Source organism: Eublepharis macularius, chromosome 11 (genome assembly GCF_028583425.1).
Source record: "Eublepharis macularius isolate TG4126 chromosome 11, MPM_Emac_v1.0, whole genome shotgun sequence".
In the NCBI taxonomy this organism is placed as follows: Eukaryota; Metazoa; Chordata; class Lepidosauria; order Squamata; family Eublepharidae; genus Eublepharis; species Eublepharis macularius.
Window position 1 is genome coordinate 12,506,389 of NC_072800.1, and position 22,711 is coordinate 12,529,099.

The 22,711-nt window shown below is 41.9% G+C and overlaps 1 protein-coding gene across 3 annotated transcripts in view; it reads left to right on the forward strand.

The window, feature by feature from the left end:
- INVS (inversin) overlaps nt 1-22,711 on the forward strand; it is a 156,478-nt gene that overhangs the window by 1,283 nt on the left and 132,484 nt on the right. For all 3 annotated transcript variants that reach the window (XR_008597841.1, XM_054991580.1, XM_054991581.1), the window contains exon 2: nt 12,087-12,221. Coding sequence is in view for 2 of the 3 variants with exons in the window: in XM_054991580.1 (XP_054847555.1) it covers nt 12,116-12,221 (106 nt within the window). In the remaining variant the exon portion in view is untranslated. The remainder of the gene's footprint in view (nt 1-12,086; nt 12,222-22,711) is intronic.

A 22,711-nucleotide genomic window follows, 5' to 3' on the forward strand; every position in this document is an offset into this window, starting at 1 on the left:
CATTGCCTGCCTCTGCAACCCTGGTCTTCGTTGGATGTGTCCCATCCAGGTACTAACCAAGGCCGGCCCTGCTTAGCATCTGAGATCTGATGAGAGCAGATTCACTTGGGCTATCCAGGTCAGGGCTGTAGGTGACTTATGTATTTTTTTAAATATACATGTGTATATTTAAGTTTTAAGTGGGTAGCCATGTTGGTCTGCAATAGAGTAGCAGGTTTTGAGTCCAGTGACACCTTAGAGACCAACAAGATTTTCAGTGTCTAGAGTCAGGGCTCCTTTCTTCAGATACCACATGTATATGTATGTACATTTGTACCATCAAGAAATGCATAAAAGACCTAGATTAATCCAGCTCAGTGATAAATGCTCAGAGAGTATGCTTCACCCAGTTCTTTGGCATTCTCCTATCTCCAACCATCCCAGCCTACATTAAATATCTTACAATCCCCCACTGTTGTAGATCCTTCATGCTTGCATGCCTGAATGCTGCCCCCTCAGCAGTTCTATATGGGAGATACTGTAACTTGCCTTATTCAGATAGACTTTGCCGTTGTGACCTGAAAAAGGTTGATCCCCTGTCCCATGTAATATTGGAAGGCCCTTATTTTAACTTTTATCGCGACTTGTGGATTGCCCCTAAACTACCTGCCACTGTATCGAAAGATAATATACTGCCCTATCTGCTGGTGGATAGAGATCCAAGGACTACACTGGCTTTGGCCAAGAACCTCTCAATCATATTTTTCCTTAAAGAAATAAGACTCCTTATTCGCTGCTCAAGATCACTGGATCAAAGGAGCTTGAAAGGAAAGGAAAGGAAAAAAGTGTACTATATGTATATTTAAGGACAGCTACCAACTGAGTGTTGTAACTTGAACTTGTACAGCTGGAGCGTATTGGTTAGAAAAGAACTGGGCTATGACTGGCTAAATGGAACCAGGCCTCATTCTAGAATCTTGGAGATGCCAAACTAACAGTTAAAGAGTGAGCCGCTAAAGAAATGACAGTTAAGCTGGGGCTGAGGAGAACAATTATGGTTAACAGTTTAGGATATATTAGTGTCCAGATCTTTTAATTTATTATAGATGGCTGAGAATCATATATGTAGAAGTTAGTATATTGACTTCGGGATCAGATTGCTAAAACACAACTTAATAATAATAGGAGTTTAAATGTGGTAGGTGTTTTTCTTTTAGCCAGTTTCTTTAAAAAGAAACAATTTGTTAAGAGTATTTTCTTAACATGTCATGCCTAACTTTGCAGGAATTAAAAAGGAAGTGGTTGGTTCTTAAGCTGGGATGCCTCATTAAGTTTAAGCAATGCTGATTCTATATACAAAGGTGCAGTTAGCTCTGAGCGGTTGCAGTGGAAAAGGGAGTAGAAGTTGGTTACAGAGTGAAGCGCTGTGCCTGAATCTAGGTGAAACCCGCTGTAGCTGAGTAAAATGCAGCCACAAGGGGTTGGGGGGGGGGTCACCATTTGGAATTGTTTTGCCTCAGGTGCCAAAATATCTTTGGTCATACCTGGCTTGTGAACTTCAAAGCTCAGAAACGTTGGTGTACTATGCTGTGCTATGCCTGGTGAGTGTGTGTGGAGGAAACCTGACAGCTTGTTCTTGGATTAGGAATATGATTCAGAACACGCACATATCAGTTGTCCTTTATGGTGAAACTTTCTCTTCTTATCCTTAAAAATGAAGTCTACAAAACATCTTTCCCCAGAGTGCTTTTTTAAACAATATGGTGTACTTAATAGTAGTAGCTTGCTTTAAAGGAGTGAGCTATGTGATAAAAACAAGCATATTTCTGAGTGTCTGCCTGAATGGAGGCAGAGGAGATACTTTGGGTTTCCAGGTAGATTTGGGATTTTGACTTTTAAAAACTGGAATCCCCTCGGGCTGATCTTTTGTTCTCTCAGGCAGGAAACCTAAACGGAGGTAAAAATATAATAATAAATCTGACATTTTCCTGTCTTTCCACGTTATCTAAAGGGCTACCTCAGGCAGCCCACTATTTCAGCATTGGTACAAGACAGTCTAACTCTGCCTAGATTCCTGGACTTCCCGGGTTGCAGTCCTAAGCAGACATGCTTGGAAATTCCATTTGAATCTGAGTAAAACAGGGTTAGGCTTGAGTTGTAAGAAATCCCAAAAGAGAGAATGGTGTTGTTTAGGATTTATCAGTAACATCTAGATCTTTACATTTATATATACATATACATACATATACATATATGAATTAAGATGTGCTCCCACCCTGTTGTTCTTGCTAGTTTTATAGGGTTGATGTAAAGAGAAGGTGACTGCAACATAGATGTTTGTCCTGTCAATTTAAAACTTTTAAGCCATGGAGATACAACAGCAATGGAGATTTACCAGCCATTCTATTCCTGTTCTTTTTTTCTCTGCCTGCATCTGCAACATAGCCACCTATTTTAGTAAGCTGGATTTCAAGGCCCTGCTTCAGCTGAAGTTAGTTGTGAGTCCCACTAAAACTAATAGAACAAGTTTGATATGGCTAACTCAAGCCCTGTTTCTTTCAGTGGGACATATTTATGATTCATATGTGCTGGACTGAGAACTGGATAACACAGGGCTTGGGATTGAATTAGTGGGAGAAACTGTATCTAATGCTTAATCAGTACATTTTAAACAGAGCAGGCTTTATTTGATTTATTTGGAAAATGTGTAGGTTGCAAGCTGACCACAATTGCACATATAACAAGAAAAAAAGGGGGTGGGGAAAGCCAACCCTATGTAAATAAGGTAACCAAAAAGTTGAGAAAAACAAACTAAAATGAATGAAATATAAAAGTTAAAAAAGAAAGAAAACTAGCACAACATTTTAATAGATTATAAAATTATGAGAATCACCAGACCATGATACACATTTCATCTATTAAAACCTTCTTCAAAGGGTCACCAATGAATTGCTACACCCTGTTTATCTATTTATCTAAAAAGTAAAATAGACCTGATGAAGCACAGAACAATTCAAGAAAGTGCTGTATGAGTTCATGGGATGGGTTGAAATGCGTATGGTCTGGTGATCACAGAGTTTGGTTTGGTAATTTGAAAGACAATTGTATGACATACTTGTGTGTGTTATTACCTTGTTCATTCTTTGTATTACACTTGGAGAAGGTGTCATACTTGGGCCCTATACACAATAACCTTTGTTTTAATTCTTTGCTTTTATTGTTCTTGTGGCAAAATGGGGCCTCTCCCTTCTCCCTCTCCGCTCTGCCTACCCCTCCCTTGCCTAGCCTAGCACCTGGAGGGGCTGTCTCACTTTCCTGTCTCCGGGTAGTTGCTGCTATGGGGTCCCTGTATGGGGTCCTGGTTAGGTGGGACAGCCTCCTAACCTCCCTCCTCTGCTAGTGGGCCCAAGCGGTTGGGGGACTATGTGGAACAGAAGATCTTTCTTCCTTCATAAATTCCAAAAATCATTTATTTAACTTCTAACTATATACAGGCAAATATACAGTGAACAGAAGGAATAATACAACCTAAAAAGAAACCCCTACTCTCTCTCCCTCATGCCCTAATTAGATGTTGTGTAGGGCAGGTCCAATACGTTGGTACCTGGGGTTATATTAGATCTACATCTCCCCTCAGAGCCATCTCTCCCTCCACTCTCCAGCCTCCAACTGTCAACTTCCAACACCCCTCCAGCAACTGACTCGCTCGCCCTCCAATCAAATTCCATTCCAGAACTGGCCCCTCACCTCTGCAGCCCATAGAAAGTTAACTCCACCAACAGAATGGCATTTCTCCACAGTTCTATATTCCATTAAATTTTTGTATTAGTTTTCACTTTCTGTATTTTGTATTAGTTTTCACTTTCTGTATTTTTGTATTTTGTTCATTTTGGTTTGTTTTTGTCAACCTTTTAGTTATCTTACCACACTTTACCACGGAGATATATTGTCGAAGGCTTTCATGGCTGGAGAATGTTAGTTGTTGTAGATTTTCCGGGCTTTGTGGCCGTCATCTTGGCATTGTAGTTCCTGACGTTTCGCCAGCAGCTGTGACTAGCATCTTCAGAGGTGTAGCACCAAAAGACAGATCTCTCAGTGTCAATGTGTGGAGAAAATGTTAGCAGGCACTTTATATCTACTCAGGAAGGTGGGGTTGGGCTGAGTCATCCTGTAAGAGTTTCCCAGGGTGTGGAATACTAATGGGTTCTTTTGCATATGGATTGCTGGTTGATATGCTAATCTTATCTGCAGGGCTATTGTAAGATGTAGAGTATTTTCTTAGTCTGGTGTTTTTCAGGACTTAGAATCAGCACCCCACAAACCTACAGTTTGGTTTCAGTTTGTGGATGATACCTTTATCATTTGGAGCCATGGTGAGGAAGAATTGATGGAGTTTTTAAACCACCGCAACAATATCCACCCGAACATACAATTTACCGTGGAAAAAGAAATTGAGGGTAAATTCCCATTTCTAGATACCTTGTGTCCAGGGTCCACAGCCCAGCCCCCGGACTTAACTTGGAGAAGAGGACGGGAGACCCCCGGGAGACAGTGGCCCAGCTGCCTCAGCAGACAGCCAGAACCAGCCGGCCACAGAAGGAAGAGAAGAGACACCCAAGCCTCAGAGGGTTAGATGGAGCAGGTGGAGGCCAGCCAGCCCCATCCTCCAGTGGAAAGCTGGGGGTCCTGGAGGGGAGAGTAAAGATGGCCCAGAGGGGGTCAGGGCTGAGGGGGAAGGCCCAGAAGACAGGAACAGCCATCCCTCAGCCGGCCAGACTGTGAGATTGCCATACAAGGCAGAAAGGCAGCCAAGGGCCACGCCCCAACCTGCAAGCAGGGAGGAAAGGAATTATAGGGACCAGCTGGAAGCTCTGAGCAGGGGAGGCTTGGCAGCTAGCCAGGAAAGCACAGCTGGAACTGTACAGACGCCTGGAGCTTGGATCAGAGGAGGCTTGGCAGCCAGCCAAGGGGACGCAGCTGGAACTGCTGGAAGTAGCCAAAGCAGCCAGATTAGCTGCCCCAGGTGCGGCTGCTTGACACAGCCCAGGCCAGGGCTAGAGAGCAGGCGAGGGGTATGGCTGGCAGGTGGAGACAGGAATGAGGGAAAGGATATAAGGGAAGTCCACCCACAAGGCAAGGTGGGTTGTGTAAGAGGATGGTGGTGAGTTGGGAGAATGGAGTAGGAGTGATTGGAGGCTGGATGGAGACTCTGTGTGAGCAAGTGAAGGTGGAAGAGGAAGGGAAGGATCAGTAAAAGACAGTAGAGACCCCCTCACCTCTGCAGGAGTATACCGCATACCCTGCAGCTGTGGACAAGTTTACATCGAGACCACACAGCGTAGCATCCAGACAAGAATAAAATAACATGAAGACACTGCAGACTTGGCCACCCTGAAAAATCAGCAGTGGCTGAACATACCTTACTCAAACAGGACACAGTATCTTATTCCAGGACACTAAAATACTGGACAACACGTCCAACTACTTTGTCAGATTGCACAGGGAAGCCATTGTAATTCATAAGCATAAGCACAATTTCAACAGGAAAGAAGAGAGTTTAAGAATGAACAGGGCATGGTTTCCAGTCCTGAAGAACACCAGACTAACAAAATACTCTACATCTTACAATAGCCCTGCAGATAAGATTAGCATATCAACCACCAATCCATATGCAAAAGAACCACCTCAGGATACCATGAAGCCTCCCTCCATTAGCATTCCACACCCTGGGAAACTCTTACAGGATGACTCAGCCCAAACCCACCTTCCTGAGTAGATATAAAGTACCTGCTAACATCTTCTCCACACATTGACACTGAGAGATCTGTCTTTTTGTGCTGCACCTCTGAAGATGCCAGTCACAGCTGCTGGCGAAACGTCAGGAACTACAATGCCAAGGTGACGGCCCTACAACCCGGAAAATCTACAACAACTAACACCACAGAGAACTTGGAACATGTATTTTTCTTTGGTATCTGAAGGACTTTTTTTTTTATTTGGCATACTCCACTCAATGCTATGAGTAACCTGCAAATGACAATTTATCTCCCTTTTTTGACTGGGAGGCTGAATTCTTAACTGTCACACTGTAAAGTGTCACAGTGACATTGAAATAGTTTTAGGCAAACAATAGAAGAATGCCTCTAGCATCATGGTCTTCCAAGTGTGAGGGATAATAGGCATTTGGAACCCAAATATTATATAAAACTTTACTGGACCAGGGGAGAGACTAATGTGAGAAGTGCTGTGTTTCCCTCATGATGTGTTGAATGATGGCAATAAACAGTATTTGAGGGATTTTTTTGCTTTTATGAGTCCCCCACTGCTAAACCATAGGGACTCAGAAACAAGCCACGTCCTTTATTCATCTAACACTAGGTTGACTGAGCTCTGTGAGATATCTTCATTTAATTACACCTGAGAAAGTTACAAAATGTATTTCCTAGTCCTTTGTATTTCGTGGCTACCCTAACCTTATTCTCCTTGGTCTCCTATATTCATGCTCTTATGAAGGAAAATTTGGAATTCTATGGTGATATGATTGAAATTCACACTCATAGCATGCTCTGCTCCAACACGCCATGTGTAAAACATGGGTAGAGTGGCGGAGCGCCCCTATTTTCATTAGTTCTTCTTTCATCCTAGCATTCCCTTCTTTGTTTTCTACATCGACTGTTATCACTATGTCTCAGTAATCGCTGTTTAAAAAAATATTCCCAATGTGGAATGAAAATGACTCAAACAGATGAACATGACCTCTGTTTACATCGTCTCAATGAGACCCATAACGTGTCCGAGTGTAGACACTGTTAGAAGTTCACTCCCAAAGCTAGCTCTGACGGAGCCTCCCAGCTTAAAGCAGCCTTGTGGGAGAAAGTGTTATTAGGCTCAGACAACCCGGCAGCAAAGCCATCTGCTGCAAAAAAGTCTTGGACCTATATTGAACCGTCTACTTCCGTTCCAAAAGGGTGTCGTGAGTCAGCCAGGGCTGAGTGATAGTGAGGACTCCTCAGGGGAGGAGGAGCTCCGTGCAGCCAGCCTTGAACAGTTAGAAGCTAAGGACGCCTCAGAGGAAGGGGAGCCAACAGAAACTGACCAGCAGGGAATACCTGCTGATCAGCCTGCACCACCAACAGCTGAGGCAGGACCAACGCCCTCTAGCTCTGATCCAGCAGGTGAAACCCAGTTAGCTGACCCCAGCCCTCCAGATTCACCTCCACCCTTTGAGCACTGCAGATGGAAGCTGAGAACTGAATTGCAGGCAAGGAGGCAAAGTGCCAGATGCCAGCTGCTTGTTGAGAGTGATGAGGAGTGAACACAGGATAGCTCCCAAGCAGCCGGCTGCAAGCCCAGCCTCTTTATAAAAGCCTGCCACAGACAACCAGGAAGCGTGAAAGCAACACGTCAGAATCCTGTTCTTGCTGTGACCACCCTGCTGAACCTTGCCCTGCCCTGCCCTTGCCTTGCCGTGTGACCACCGCACCGTGCCTTGACTCTGCCTCTGGATAGCCCTTGCTCTGACTGGTAACTGACCTACGGACCTCTTGACTTGGCTTTCGAATTCTGGACTTTGGACTTGAAATGCTCACCTGGCTTTGAACTCGTGCACTGACCTTGGACCGGACTCAGACTATCCTGCCTGTGCTGACCCGGCCCACAACAAAAGGGCGATCTTCAGATCTGACCAAATGCTGTTTCCCGGTTCCAGCAGTTCTACCATCGAATTCCCAATCGATTGTCAGTGAGCCCTTGGCTGCTTGTACTTCTGAGTGGAAAAAATGTCAGACTTCGACTCAACTGGAATATGCTGCTTCGGAACCACCCACTAAGAAAACAAAGGGCAAAATGAAGCATCTTAAATGGTCTGCATCCTCTGCACAAAGTAAGCACGATCATTCTCAGTCTTTCGCTCTGCCCGCTGTTGTAGATAAGGAAGATATGGGATCCGTTCACACTCCCTCACTACCTTAAACAGGGGTCATTTGGTAGAAGAAGAGCTGGAGGAACTCATTAGCATAACTCATTAGTACAACTCATTAGCATATGCCACACCTCCTGGCATCACCAGAATTATGTCATTAGCATAACTGATTTGTAAATGCCACACCCCCTGACATCACCTATCCTGGCTCTTTTGGACCCAATCCTGGCCATTCAGGGCTGAAATTGGGCCCAAAATGGCAAAAAGGGGCTGAAAATGGCCAAAAAGGGGCCCAAAATGGTCAGGATCGGGCTGCTGCTGAGCAGGAGAGTGATCCACTACCCGTCAAAGGCCCAATCCAGGTCATTTCAGCTCTAATCCATGCCGAAATGGGCCCAAAATGGCTGAGAGTCAGGTGGGTGGAGCCACCTGACATGTGACCTCTTTGGGGAACTACCAGAACTGCATTCTTGCGCGTTCCCCCTCAAAATGAGCCCTGACTTTAAACCCCCTCCAGTGAGGAAGAAGAATACCCAACCTTTTCAGATTTTGCAGTTCCGACTGTGGCCACACCTGCCCTGTCCCATTCTCTACCCACCACCCACCACAGTGTTCATCATTACAGCAACCAATTTCATCTCCATGGCTTCACCAGCCTGTGGCCTCTCCAACACCATCTCAGTTTGTTCCACCTTGGACTTCAGCTCCAGTGCTGGCATCCACCAATACCTGGTAAGACTTCCTGAACTAGCTGCAGTGTGCTTCATCCCTTCATCAATTCTAAAGAGCTCAACTGTTTCTGATTTTGTTGATTACAGGTCCCTCATCAGTTTCGTCAGCACCAATTCCAACATCAGATCCAATTCTCTTGGTTCCTCAGGCTTCTTCAGTTCCATGCCATCAATATTGATCCTGCTCACCTACCTTTTCAGATTCTGAGGAGAAAGAAGAAGAGTCAGTCACGTGTTCTGATGTTCCTTCAGATCTAGCCTCCAATCTGTCTCTAGGGGAAATGGTGGCTTTATACTGCCTTGAGTTCCCCAAACAAGGATTACTGCCTGTTCGCTAAGCAGATGGTATGTATAGCCAGGGTGCTTGAGTTGGACATTTCCACTTCCACTTCTAAGCCAAAGAGCAAGATCTTGCAGGCATTTTACTCTGATTCTCTAGCCTCTATAGCCTTCCTACTTGTGGAAGATCTGTTAGACATTGCGCACGGACATCCATCCCTGCAACTTCTCAGAAAATTGAGAAATATTACAAGTTCAAACACCAGGATTATCTTTTTCTGTTCAACCATCTTTGGCCATCCTCTCTGGTTAGAGAAGAGGTGCAGGCCTGCTACCGTCATAGTTCTTTGTTGGCTGCAGCAGATAGAGAGGATGGGAAACTCGACTCCATAGACCGTAAGGTCTATTCTTTGGTATCCCTCAATTTTTGCAACATACATTATCAGGCCCTTATGGGGTGATACAATCTTTTTTTTTTGTGAAAGCCTCTGAAATTACATACAAGACCTCCCTGATGACCACCGAGCTCTGGTGACAGTCCTGCAGGGGGAAGCCACCAAACTGGCAAAGCAGCAGATGGTAGCGGGAAAAGGAATTGGATTGAGGACTGTCCTTTTGAGGGCACGTTGCTATTTTCTGAAAAAACAGACTCCTCACTGACAGATGAAAAAGAAGCATCAAACAGCAAAATCTTTAGGCATCATCACCCCTGCTCCACCGCCTCAGGCTAGACCTAGATGTCTCGGGTTTCAGAATTTCCAGCAACAGACTGAAAGGTATCCTTAACAGTAATCTTGTTAGCATCCGTACAGTCAGTGGTCCTACCAGTCAGCACAGTGCCATCCTCCTAAGCGGGCAACAAGGCCAAGACCTAAGATACTCCAACCTAGCTCTCCTAAGCCTGCTCCCCAGGGACATAATTCTTTGTTTTCACTAGTCAAATTCGGCACTGACACTTATCCTGTGTTTGTGGATAGATTGTGTCTTTTCTTTTCTGAATGGGTCCTAATGACTCGTGGGCCTTGTCTATAGTTAAAGAGGATTACATATTATATTTTTCTGAATTCCCTCTGCTGTTGTTGGCTCCTTCCAGTTTATCTATTTGTTCTCAGACACTCAAGGAGGCCATTTCTGATTCGTCGGCTAAAGGAGCCATTGAAAAAGTTCATTCCGCTTCATTCCTTTATGGTTTTTATTCCAGGTATTTCTTGGAAGAAAATAAAGATGGCAGAGTTAGCCCCATTCTTGACCTACGGAGTCTTAATAAGTTTATTAAAGTCCAAAGGTTCCAAATGCTTACCTTCACTGCTGTTATTCAACTTCTGGAACCCAGTGTTTGATTTGCTGTTATTGATTTGAAGGATGCTTATATCCACATTTCTGTCCATCCTGATAATAGAAAATATCTCAGGTTTAAATGTGGAAATGAATGCTTCCAGTTTACTGTGATACCTTTTGGCCTGTCACCGGCACCATGTGCATTCACTAAATGTATGGCAGTAGTTGTCGCCTTCCTACATTTTAAGGATGATTGGCTCCTGGTGGCGGAATCAGCAATGTTACTCAATGAACATATTCAATTTACCCTAACCTGCACATTCCCACTCCCCCATTTTGTGTCTGCACCTTTAAAAAGCCTTGCCTATATATAGCCTCTCTGATTCTAATGAAGCCTTTTTAAAACTTCCTGTTCTTCCCCTTAGGTCTGTTATTTCTTCACAGAATAAACACTTTTATTTGTTCACTGATGAGATTTATTTTCAACCTCTCTCTCTGTTCTCTTTCTCTGATCTGAACAGAATCTTTATGAATGCTGATCTATGATCTGCCATGTTTGTTTGGCAGAGACTTTAAGTCTTTTCATCATTTTATCTTCTCCTTTTGGCCACAAAATTGTCCCCCAGAGCCTTATATTTCCCACTGCAGTATATCAGCACACAGTAGCATATTTTTGAATCGGGTTTGTCACAGCATCTCTCCGTTTCTTGCCTCTTATCTCTCCCCTTCCTCCCACAGATTCTGAATATACCTATAATACTTTCCATGGAGCTTACATCTTTAAATCATATAAAGTATGTATTAAAAGGGGAGGGAAATAAATGACCACTTGCATTAGACTTACAGCAGTGATTGGCATCTGCCTTTGAGACAGTACCCTCACTGTGTAAAGTTTATCTAGAAGAGTCTGGCCTTTTAAATTTAAAATTTAAAAAAAGATTAAGGTAAATGGGCTTATGAGGGTGTAACCCTCTTAGAATTGCATGGTTAGTATAGTAAAAATCTAAAAATATTTTTATTTATTTATGTTATTTATATTCCACCTTTCGAACTGAGACTCAAGGCGGATTACATAGTGTGAGATTAGTACAATTACTAATTGTACTAGTACAATTAGTGGCAAGGACAAGGGCAGGCATTAGTACAAGTGGCAAGGACAAGGGCAGGCATTTCCATACAGTATCAAGAATATTTCCATAAACAATGTCATAGAGTAAATGAATATAAGTTTACAAAGACTTAGTATTTGCATGGATCCAGTATGGGCCGGAGGAATTGCTGAAACAGAACATAATCAATTCAAGGACTTACATTGAACAACATAAAGCACAGGTAGGATATAGGAGTACATATTTAAAGCAACAGATAATATGTAAGGCAACATAATGGTGAAATCTATGGTTTCTAACTTATTAACGAAACATCTGGGATCCCTTTCCTACAATACCACCCTCTTAGCTGAGAAAAAAGGCCTCTTTGAATAATTCAGTTTTGCATTGTTTGCGGAAAGCCAGGAGGGCTCTCCTGACCTCCTCAGGTAGGCCGTTCCATAGGGTAGGGGCCACCACAGAGAAAGCCCATGTAAGGACTTTTGTCCACGTACAGGCTAGCATCTGCAAGAGACCCTGTTCAGATGAGCAAAGCTGCCTTAGAGGGACATAGGGAGAGAGGCGGTCCCGTAGGTATGTTGGACCAAGGCCATGAAGGGCTTTGTATATAACCTTTGTATATTACCTTGAACTGAGCACAGTAACTGATAGGTAGCCAGTGGAGTGACTGTAGGATGGGAGTGATGTTCAGGCTCCTGCTACATTAACACAAAATTGGACTTTGAGTAAATAAAACTATTCCTTTCTTCCTGAAAAAGTTCCATTCTGATTATGAATGTATTCATGCAGGGCTGATCTGTGAACTCTTGAAGAAGAGCATGAATGTTTCTGAGACCTGGTTGTACGGTGGTTCCTCACTAGCATCTCAGGTTCATGCTGCAGCTGTTAATGGACACAAGAGTGCTCTTCTAAAGCAAATAGCAGGTAAAAATGTTCCTGTCCAATGCTGTCTTTCTGTTGTTGCATTTGCCCTCCTGTCTAAGTGCCCTTGCTTGACTTCCAGAGTGGAAGAACGTCTTTAACAACAGTACAAAATAGGATTGGTTTTATTATAATAACAATAATAATAACATTCGATTTATATACCGCCCTTCAGGACAACTTAATGCCCACTCAGAGCGGTTTACAAAGTATGTTATTATTATCCCCACAACAAAACACCTTGTGAGGGGGGTGGGGCTGATCTGGCCAAAATGTAAAAATATTGTACAAAGATTGACTTTTAAAATGTGCCCTCCCGAAGCAATTTGCCAAGGAGCCTTTATTTGGACATCACAGCAAATTAAGTTTGATAAAACAGGAAACTTTTGGTCACATAAGGGAATGAAGAAGGAACCGTGAGAGCATGGCACAAACCAGCAGATGTTTGTTGTGATGTCTGAGTTTGTCACTTTGAACACAACAAATACAGTACATAAAATTTAACATAAATACTTGTATTATGGGGGAGAGATATAACTGGAGTATAATATCCAGGGCTTTTTTTTCAGCGGGAATGCAGTGGAACGGAGTTCCGGAACCTCTTGAAAATGGTCACATGGCTGGTGGCCCCGCCCCCTGATCTCCAGACAGAGGGGAGTTGAGATTGCCCTCCGCGCCGCTGAGTGGCGCAGAGAGCAATCTAAACTCCTCTCTGTCTGGAGATCAGAGAGCTGGGCCACTGGTCATGTGACCATTTTCTCTGAGGGCAACCCACTGAGTTCCAACACCTCTTTTCCCAGAAAAAAAGCCCTGATAATATCTGAGATATAACTCTGCCAGCTTCCAGTCACTAACCACCCAACTCCCCTCAGTGGTTGGTGTGCACTTCCTTAGTACTTGGCTGAGAGAACCAAGACAAGGGGTAAGATGAGATGAAAATTTGCCCAGATCCAAACAGTAGGTGGAACTCGGAGTCCATATGTGCTCTTTTGGTAGAACATGGAATCCAGGGAACATATGTTCTACTAAGTTCAAACTGAAGACTGTTGACAAAAGATTTGACCATGTTTATAAGAAATTTGAATGCAAAATTGACACTATGGCAGAACTTGATTTAAGAAAATTCCCGAGTTTGGTTATAGGGGAGAACGTGGATGGCCTTATTCTATGTACATACAGCCTTGTACTTTAGAACTGGATACATGTATAAATTTAATGGTTTCGTTTTATTCATTAAAAATTAATTTAGGGAGTTTATTTTCTTGTATTATTCTTTTTCTTATTATTTATTTTGAATCTTTAATGTAAATCAAAGATTTGGCAAATGCAGGCTTTAAAAAAATTAAATTACAAAGCAGTAATACAGTCTAATACAGCTTGTGTTATTCTTGATGGAAGTCACCTCAAAAATTGTGTTGAGAACATGCTCTATTATTTTAACTAAATAAATAATACACCTAACTCTCTGGGACGTTATATAATGCAGTGTTGTGTATCTAATGTGTGTGTGTGTAAAAGAGAGAAAATTTATGCATATGAGGAAGTAAGGGTGATTCCTATCAAGTAGCCTCTGTTCCATATCAATCAAACATGTAAATGTTTTCTGCATGCTTATTGCTTTGCTATATAAGCCATATGTGGCTTCCAGTTTAGTTTGGGTTTGCTTCCTCCACTGATCTACTTGCATGTAATATAAGATCTCTGCCATGTTCAGTTGATTTGCAGTGTGCAATAACTATGGACTACGGTATTCAAGGGTGGCTATAAGCCACACTGGCTAGACAGAGATATCACAAACAAGCTATATTAACTATATTAACAAGAGCGAGCCAGGATACGTTCCTGCCCCCAGTCTCCCCTTATGGACTGTACCAGGATTGATTGTTCAAAAGTAATTATAATTCATCTTAATGTAATTTGTTGCAATCAGGCACTTCAACAAAAACTGCAGCTTGCTTCTTATATCATAGTTTAAGGTAACAAAATGTATTGTAATAAAATGATTCATAAAAGATACTTGTGTCTACACTGTTGTGGTAAGTAGATCCTACTATGTAATTTTTACATTATTTTAATATTTCATTTTAATATTTATGGTTTACTTCAGTTCTGTTTTCAGATTTCTGATTGGTTTCAGATTTCTACCATCCTAATCCTGCCATCCTAATTCTATTGCATTGTTTATTGGATGTCCCATCGGGTTGATTGTATTGATGCAATCTGTATAATCTGCCTTGAGTCCCAGTGAGAAAGGCGGACTCTAAATAATGTAAATAAATAAATAAAGACATGCCTAAGTCTGATGTCATGACATACTGCACTTCATTCTAATAATAACTGTGCTTATATACTGCTCTTTTGGACAGATTAGTGCCTCACTCAGAGTAGTGAACAAAGTCAGTGTTATTATTGTCCCCACGATATAGCTGGGGTACTCGGGCTGAGAAGAGTAGCTTATTTATTTATTTGTTTGTTTGTTTATTTATTTATTTTATTCAATTTATACCCCGCCCTCCCCGCAAACAGGCTCAGGGCGGCTTTCAACATAAAATAGACATCAAAACATCATAAAAATATCAAATTATTTTAGCAAACCAAATCCCGGCACCTCTAACAGTACATGGCTGTTATCCAAGGCCACCTACTGAGCTCATGGCAGTAGTGGGATTTGAACTAGTGGAGTGCCAATTCACAGCCCAATGACTTACTGTGCTACAGCAGCTCCAGTTTTCAATCTCAGTACAGCATTTGAAGGAAGGAGATGGTGCAGAAATCCAATGGCTCGTTCTTGGATCAAACAAACCATGGTTTGCTTGGTTATCTTAATGCAGCATGTTAAATCAGACCATCTAGTCCATCATGATGAGCCCCGTGGCGCAGAGTGGTAAACTGCAGTACTGCAGCCCAAGCTCTGCTCACAACCTGAGTTCAAGCCTAGCGGAAGCCGGGTTCAAGTAGCTGGCTCAAGGTTGACTCAGCCTTCCAGCTTTCCAAGGTCGGTAAAATGAGCACCCAGTTTCCTGGGGGTAAAGTGTAAATGACTGGGGAAGGCAATGGCAAGCCACCCTGTAACAAAAAGTCTGCCAAGAAAACATTGTGATGCGACGTCCCCCCGTGGGTCAGTAATGACTCAGTGCTTGCACAGGGGACTACCTTTATCTAGTCTGTCATCCTGTTTGCAACAGAGACCAGGCATATGCCACAGGGAAGGCCACACGCCTTGCTCACAGACAACAGCTCTTGCCTGCTGACAGCTCCCTAGCACCTGACAGTCAGAGGCCTTCTGAAACTGAAGGTTCCATTGTGCTGGCGTTGGGCTAACAGAGAGACCTGTCTTCCGTAATTCCATCCAGCTCCCTTTTAAATCCATCTGAACTTGTGGCCATCACCACATCTTGGGGCAGTGAGTTCCACCTCAACTACTTGTTGTATGACATAATATTCCTCTTGTCTGTCTTGAACGTGGAGCCATAGCTTGTTTTAACTCTAGTTGATTTGTGAAACCAGTATTTAACTCACAAGCAAATGTAGGTTTCATCGCCTTCCCCTGTCTCCTATGAAAAGACCAAGCTGATATCTGTGTTGTCATATGTATCTCAGTACATATGACAATGAAATGTACTTTGGTTTGGTTTGGTACTTATATGTAGAATGATATTGAGGATGTTTTTAATTTAACTTCTGTATTTCTAATTGATATATTAAATTTTATATTGATGTTTCTAATTCATATTTTTAGTTATATTCAAAAATATTAAATATTATTGTAAGGAGCAGGCCCAGTGCTACCAAATACAGAGTAAAACTTTGGTTCAGGCTTCATGCCCTATAAGAAATCTTACCAGGCCTGTTTGCTGAGACAGAGACACCCTCTGTTGATTAATTGTACATGGACTACTTTCTTGCTCTGAGAGCGTGACCTTGGAGAGTCTTGGAGCCTACCACTGATCTCAGCCTTAGCCATACTCCCTAAACTTTCACACTAAGGTAATGTCCAATTAAGTAACGAGCCCTGATTGGTTCCTTTCAGTGAGCTGATGCCCCCTCCTCTTTGGAGAAGCCTCTCTTTTTCTAGGCAGTTTACCATTCCACCATTCTATACCATGACCAGCCTTGCTACCTTATAACCACTACCAGCTATGTAAGAGAAGAGCTTTTAGCTCCATGCCGTCTCCACGATGCCTAGAGTGAACTGGCATGGATGGATTTTGGTAAGAACAACCCGCTTTGGAACCAACTCAGAGAATGTTTAGTCAGTCAGCAAGCAATATTTTAGCCAGTTAGGACATAGAACAGCAAGAACATAGAACAGCTATTATTTGTTTTTGCCTTGCCTAAATTATTTCGTGAGCAGTTTCTGCCTAGCACATGCTCTTATGTTCTTTCTTTAATAAACTCCTAATACATTTTGCCAGCCTGCGTAGAGTGTTGCTTGCTAAGGAGGTACACACACTCAAAAGAACCCAGGAAGCAGGGGTGCTTCAAACAAACGACCAGAGCTCTTAGAAGCCCCTAGGGGTCCTGTACGGTATGAAGAACCAGCAGGGACAGGGGATGAGAATCTCAGGGTCAATATAATTTTCTTTCTTTTGCTCCATCCTCCTTAGTTATCCACAAGCTGAGATTATACCATGAAGTCTGTGTTTGTCACACAGAACCACAGATAACTGTGGTTAATAAATCACAGTTTCAAACCATAATAAACCAATTTCAAACCATATTTTCAGATCATGGTTTGAAATAACTTAGCTAACTCAAGTTACCAGACCAGATAATAATCAAGGAAAGTAGGATACTTCAAAATAAATTATGTTCAGTAATAAAATCAGTAAAGTAGCTATTGGAAAGGGAGCATACAGGACCTGGCTGTACTGAGTGGGAAGCAAACAGAATAACTGCAGAAGCGAGACAGGGAACATCCTGTACTTGTAGGAGGAAAGCGCTTTTGACGGACAAGGTTAAAAAGAGGACACTTTGAAATCTGACAATGCAAACTGGAGTCTGCTCCTTCTCGGGGGGGGGGGATCCCCTCTTACTCAGGTTAAGATTATTTTTCTAAGTAGTAATTTATATGGTTGCAGACTTCAGTCAGTCTAATTGGTAGGTCAATCAAGTTCAGCTTTATTTAATTCATGATGTTCAGTTCTGATTAATGAAACTGGAAGTTTCTTTTTCATTTCTATTTTCTTTCCAGCATGTTGAATGAAAAGAATATTAATATTGGCGTTTCCTTCTAATAATATGGTAGCTTTTATTTATTAAATTATTTATTATTGTATTTATTTTATTTATTTCTCTGTGGTGGCCCATACCCTGTGGAACAGCCTGCCTGAGGAGGTCAGGAAAGCCCCCACTCTCCTAGCTTTCTGCAAATGATGCAAAACCAAATTATTCAAAAAGGCTTTTATTTTGTAGGGAGGGGCTCTCAGATGCTTCGCTAATGAGTTAAGGGCCATGGACTTTGTCACTATGTCGCCTTACGTACTATCTGTTGACTTAAATATGTGTTCCTATGAGCTACTTCTAGAACTGTAGAACTGTGGTCTAATGTCAGCCCTAGAATTGCTTATGTTCTGTTTCAGCATTTCTTCAACTCTGTATTGGACTCTGACTAATGCCAATTCTTTGTAAAATTGTGTCAGTTTACCCAATGGCATTGTTTATGGAAATGTTCTTGAAACTGACTGTACTAATAACACACTGTGTAATCCACCTTGAGTCTCAGTGAGAAAGGTGGACTATAAATGACATAAATAAAATAACAATAAAAATTTAAAAAGCATCTGAGTTGAGGTTAGGGTAATATGCAGACGTTTGTAAAAAGTATGAACTGAACAGCTCTAGTTACTCCAAGTTCCAGAGTTATTCTCTGTGAGGCATGGCTTCCTATTATGACATATATAGGGAATTTCCAAATGTGTAGACACTACTTCCTCTTTAAAATTGCTTGCAGCAATAACAGGGAAAGTGACCACATTCTAAATTGTGGGGTGGTGATGGTGGTGGTGGTGGGTTATATCTTAAAGAAACTATATGTCAGGAAGGGGGGGGGAGTGACATTGTTAAGGGCCCAGGATTATTCATAGAATGTTTTTAAGACACTGTAAAATTATACAGAAAGGGGGTGGTAGAGCATCTTGAGGTGGTAGTGCTAGCAAGGGAGAGACAGTAGGTTTTTAAGTCAGAGAACTAGAGAGCTAGAATGTGGTCCATTGTATGCCATCCTCCTCTAACTCAGGTGTGACAAGTCTCCAACACACACAAATTGAGGGTAAAGGAGCCAGGTTTGGCAAACTATTCTCTGCTTGGGATAAATCTCTATGGGAGCTTATGCTGTTATGGAAGGACAACATCCAAGCAGTTTATATGATCTGAAGAGACGTGTTACTCTACACAGTGCTACTTTTATTTATTTATGTCATTTATTGTCCGCCTTTCTCACTGAGACTCAAGGCGGATTACATAGAGTGAGAATAGCACAGTCAGTATTAAGGACATTTCAATAAACAATGCCGTAGGATAAATAAATGCAAGTTTACAAAGACATAACATTAGCAAAAGTCCTATACAAAGTTGAAGAAATGCTGAAACAGAGCATACGCAATTCAAGGACTGATATTAGACAATATAGAAATACCCAGTAGGGTCATACTTAAAGTTACAGGTAGTACATAGTTTAAATGGTTGTAAAATGTGCACTTAAATTTTATGGTAAATGTACTGGCTAAGTGCTGTAATAAAGAATACTATCTATTTATTTATTTAATTAATTAATTAATTAATTACATTTTTAGGCCGCCCTCCCCGTCAGACGGGCTCAGGGCGGTTTGACAACAAATTAAAAACAGTAAAAACATTATAAAAACATTAAACTACAGACTTCCGGTTTGGGATCCATGGAGGTCTAACGCAGCTCCATTTGCGGAGCTGACCGGACTGCCGTTTTAACCGGCCGGAGGGGTGAAAATAGCCCGCGGCCGACTGCTCTCAGGCGGGGAGCAGGCAAAGAACGCTCAAGACCCTAGGGTGAGCTAGATCTCGGACGAGGGGGGGCTCTACACAACGAGTCTCCCCCCGATCCTTGAGGTCCCACCTTGCGACGGGTCGGCTACAATCTCTGCGGCAGTTTTGGGGCCAATTCGGTTGGCATAAGACCTACATACCCAAGCTTCGATTGGGGGAAGAAGCTGAGAGGAGAACTTAAAATCGAAACAGCGATTACAACCCGAGAAAAGTGAAGAGAAGGTAAAGATCGTTATCTTTTGATACGGGACAGATTGACAAAAACAGAGAGGAAAAAAAGTAGATTTTTAAACTGCAACAGACTAGTGAAAAGGAGGGGAAGACTCGGCAGGAGTTGTATTTGAAAAGAGACTAAGTTTAAAGAAGTTATTAAAGAAATTGGACTATTGTTTTGAATACCTGTGGCTTTGGAGCTGTGAGAAAAAGACACCATCGCGAGACCTGCTGTGGGAAGACGGGAGACAGGAAGTGCGTAATAACAATAGAGTGGCTGGAGAGAAGCGGCCCTTGCTGGAGGGCAGGAAGTAGGGAATCGCCATTTTTGAAAAGGGAAGGGTCGCGGCTTCAGCGGAAAAGGAAGTAGGCCATTTTGGATTACAAAATCATAGAGAAACCATAGAGAAAAGACGCCCGACATTTCGGACACTTTAAAATTTAATTTTGGCAAGAAGATTGGGACATTTGAAAAAGAAAAACGTTTAATTTTACTCCACGGAGTTAAGGAAGAGAGCAGAGTCGTGGGAGCGAGCCAAAGCAAGCCCCACGATGTCGAAAAAAAGAGTGGCAATCGGCAATAGAAAATCTGGATAAAAACCTGGACAAAAAACTTTTAGATATGATTAAAGAGCTTAAGGACACGAAATTGGAGCTGATTAAAGAGGTTAAAGAGGTTACACAGACAGTAAAGTCGGAGCTGTCAGAAGTGAAAAAAGGTATGGAAACGATTCGTAGTGAATTACAAGGAACGCAGCAGAGAGTTAAAACAGTAGAAGACGCGATGGAGAATTTAATAGACACGCAACAAACAGAGATGAGATTGGTGAAGGGGAGAATGTCAGTTGCAGAAACTAAACATATGGAGAAGCAGCTACGTTTTCGTGGTTTGCCAGAAGTGGATGGAAAATCAGCGCAAGAACAGATGACTGAGGTGTTGGCTGAATACCTGGGGAAGGAGGAGGAGGAAATTGTGGCTATCCTAGATGTGGCATACCGTGTGAACTCGAGAATTGCAACCCAGAGGAAATTACCAAGAGATGTGATTGTGCAGTTTACAACACGAAATATGAAAGAGATGATTGTGACAAAACAGTTTCAAGATCCATTGGAGACTGATGGCAAGACGATTATTATAATGAAGGAATTGCCCAGATCAGTGTTATTAGACCGGAAAAAATATAAAGTGCTAATTCAGATTTTGAAGGACATGAAAATCAGGTACAGATGGGAGTTACCGGAAGGAGTGTCCTTTGAGTTTGGAGGGGCCAAAAAACGCATCAGATCTGAGCGAGAGATGGAGCGATTTATTAAGGACAATGAAAAAGACTTACCAACAAGACCATGAGTATGGAGTGTAAAGTATTATCTTGGAATGTAAACGGACTAAACTCACCGAATAAGAGGAAAAACATTTTGCACTGGCTACTAAAACAAAAATGTGATATTGTGTGTTTGCAAGAGACCCATATTAGAAAACAGGATGTAAAATATTTAAAATCTGGAAAACTGGGCAAAGAATTTGTAGCGGCCTCTAACAAGAAAAAAAGAGGAGTGGTGCTGTACATAAAAGAGGAGCTACAGCCAAAATTTGTTATGAGAGATGTGGAAGCTAGATTTGTAGCAGTGGAATGTATTTGGAATTTAAAGAAAGTGTTGGTAGTCGGACTCTATGCACCTAATGGTGCAAAAGAAAGCTTCTTTGAGGACTTGAGGAAGCATTTAGATGATTTTGTATATGACCAGATAATTCTTGCTGGAGACTTCAATGGAGTGACAGACTTGGAACTAGATAAAAAAACTACAACGGCACAAAAGAAAAAAGGACTTTTACCAAAGCTTTTTTTTGAGTTGATTCAACAAGAGACTCTTGAGGATGTATGGAGGAGAGAATATCCTAAAAGCAGACAGTTTACTTTTTACTCTGCAAGGCATTCTACATTATCAAGAATTGATATGATCTGGGCCTCAAAAGACTTAGCGTTATGGACTAAAGAGGTGGAAATAATGCCGATGGTAGGCTCAGATCATAATCCAATTATGTGGAAACTGGGAAAAAGGAGAAAAAGGAAAGCATGGAGAATAAATGAGGACTTGTTACAAGAAAATGAGAATATGGAAATATTGAGAAGAGAAACAAAGTTTTTTATACAATACAACGTGAATAAAGAAGTACCAACCAATAAATTTTGGGATGCTTACAAGGCGGTTGTAAGGGGCATACTAATGGACTTAAATGGTAGAGCAAGAAAGAAGAAAGAGGAGAAAAGACAAGAGATTGAGGAGAAAATAAAAGCCAAAGAATCGCAGCTAAAAAGAGACCAGGGAAAAAGAAAATATATCAGGAAATTAAAATACTTCAAGAACAGCTAACAGCAATGAGTAATAAAGAATTGGAATGGAATCTTAAAAGACTGAATCAGAAAGTGTTTGAGGGCGCTAATAAACCTGGGAAGTACCTGGCATGGCAATTGAAGAAGAAAAGGGAAAAGAAAATAATAAATAAAATTTGTGAAGATAACAAAACGTATTTGGAGCAGACTACCATTAGTAGAGCCTTTTATAAATTCTACGCTAAGTTGTATAATAAGAAAGAAGTGAATAAAGAATCAATAGCGTCATATTTGGAGAAGACCAAACTTCCAGAAATCTCGGAAGCTTGGAGACACAAGCTGAACAGCGAAGTAACTGACGAGGAAATAAGTAAGGCAATACAATCTGCAAATCTAGGAAAGGCGCCAGGGCCAGATGGACTTACGGCTAAATTTTATAAGGTAATGGCTAATGAACTGGCACCATTCCTAAAAGAGGTGATAAATGGAATTTTAAGGGATCAAAGGATTCCAGCTACTTGGAGTGAAGCGAACATATCATTGATCCCAAAAGAGGGCCAAGACCTGACGAATGTGAAAAATTACAGACCCATATCGCTACTTAACAATGACTATAAAATTTTTGCGAAGATACTGGCGGAGAGATTGAAGGGGTGGCTCTCGGAAGTTATAGAGGAGGAACAAGCAGGCTTTTTGCCAGACAGACAAATAAGAGACAATTTAAGGACAGTGATCAATGCTATTGAATATTATGACAAGCGTTGTGACAAAGAGGTTGGTTTCTTCTTTGTAGACGCTGAAAAAGCGTTTGACAGTTTAAACTGGGACTTTATGTTTGCCACTATGGAAAAGCTACAACTGGGAGAAAGATTCATCAGAGCAATTAAGGAAATTTACAGAGACCAGACTGCAGCAATTGTGGTG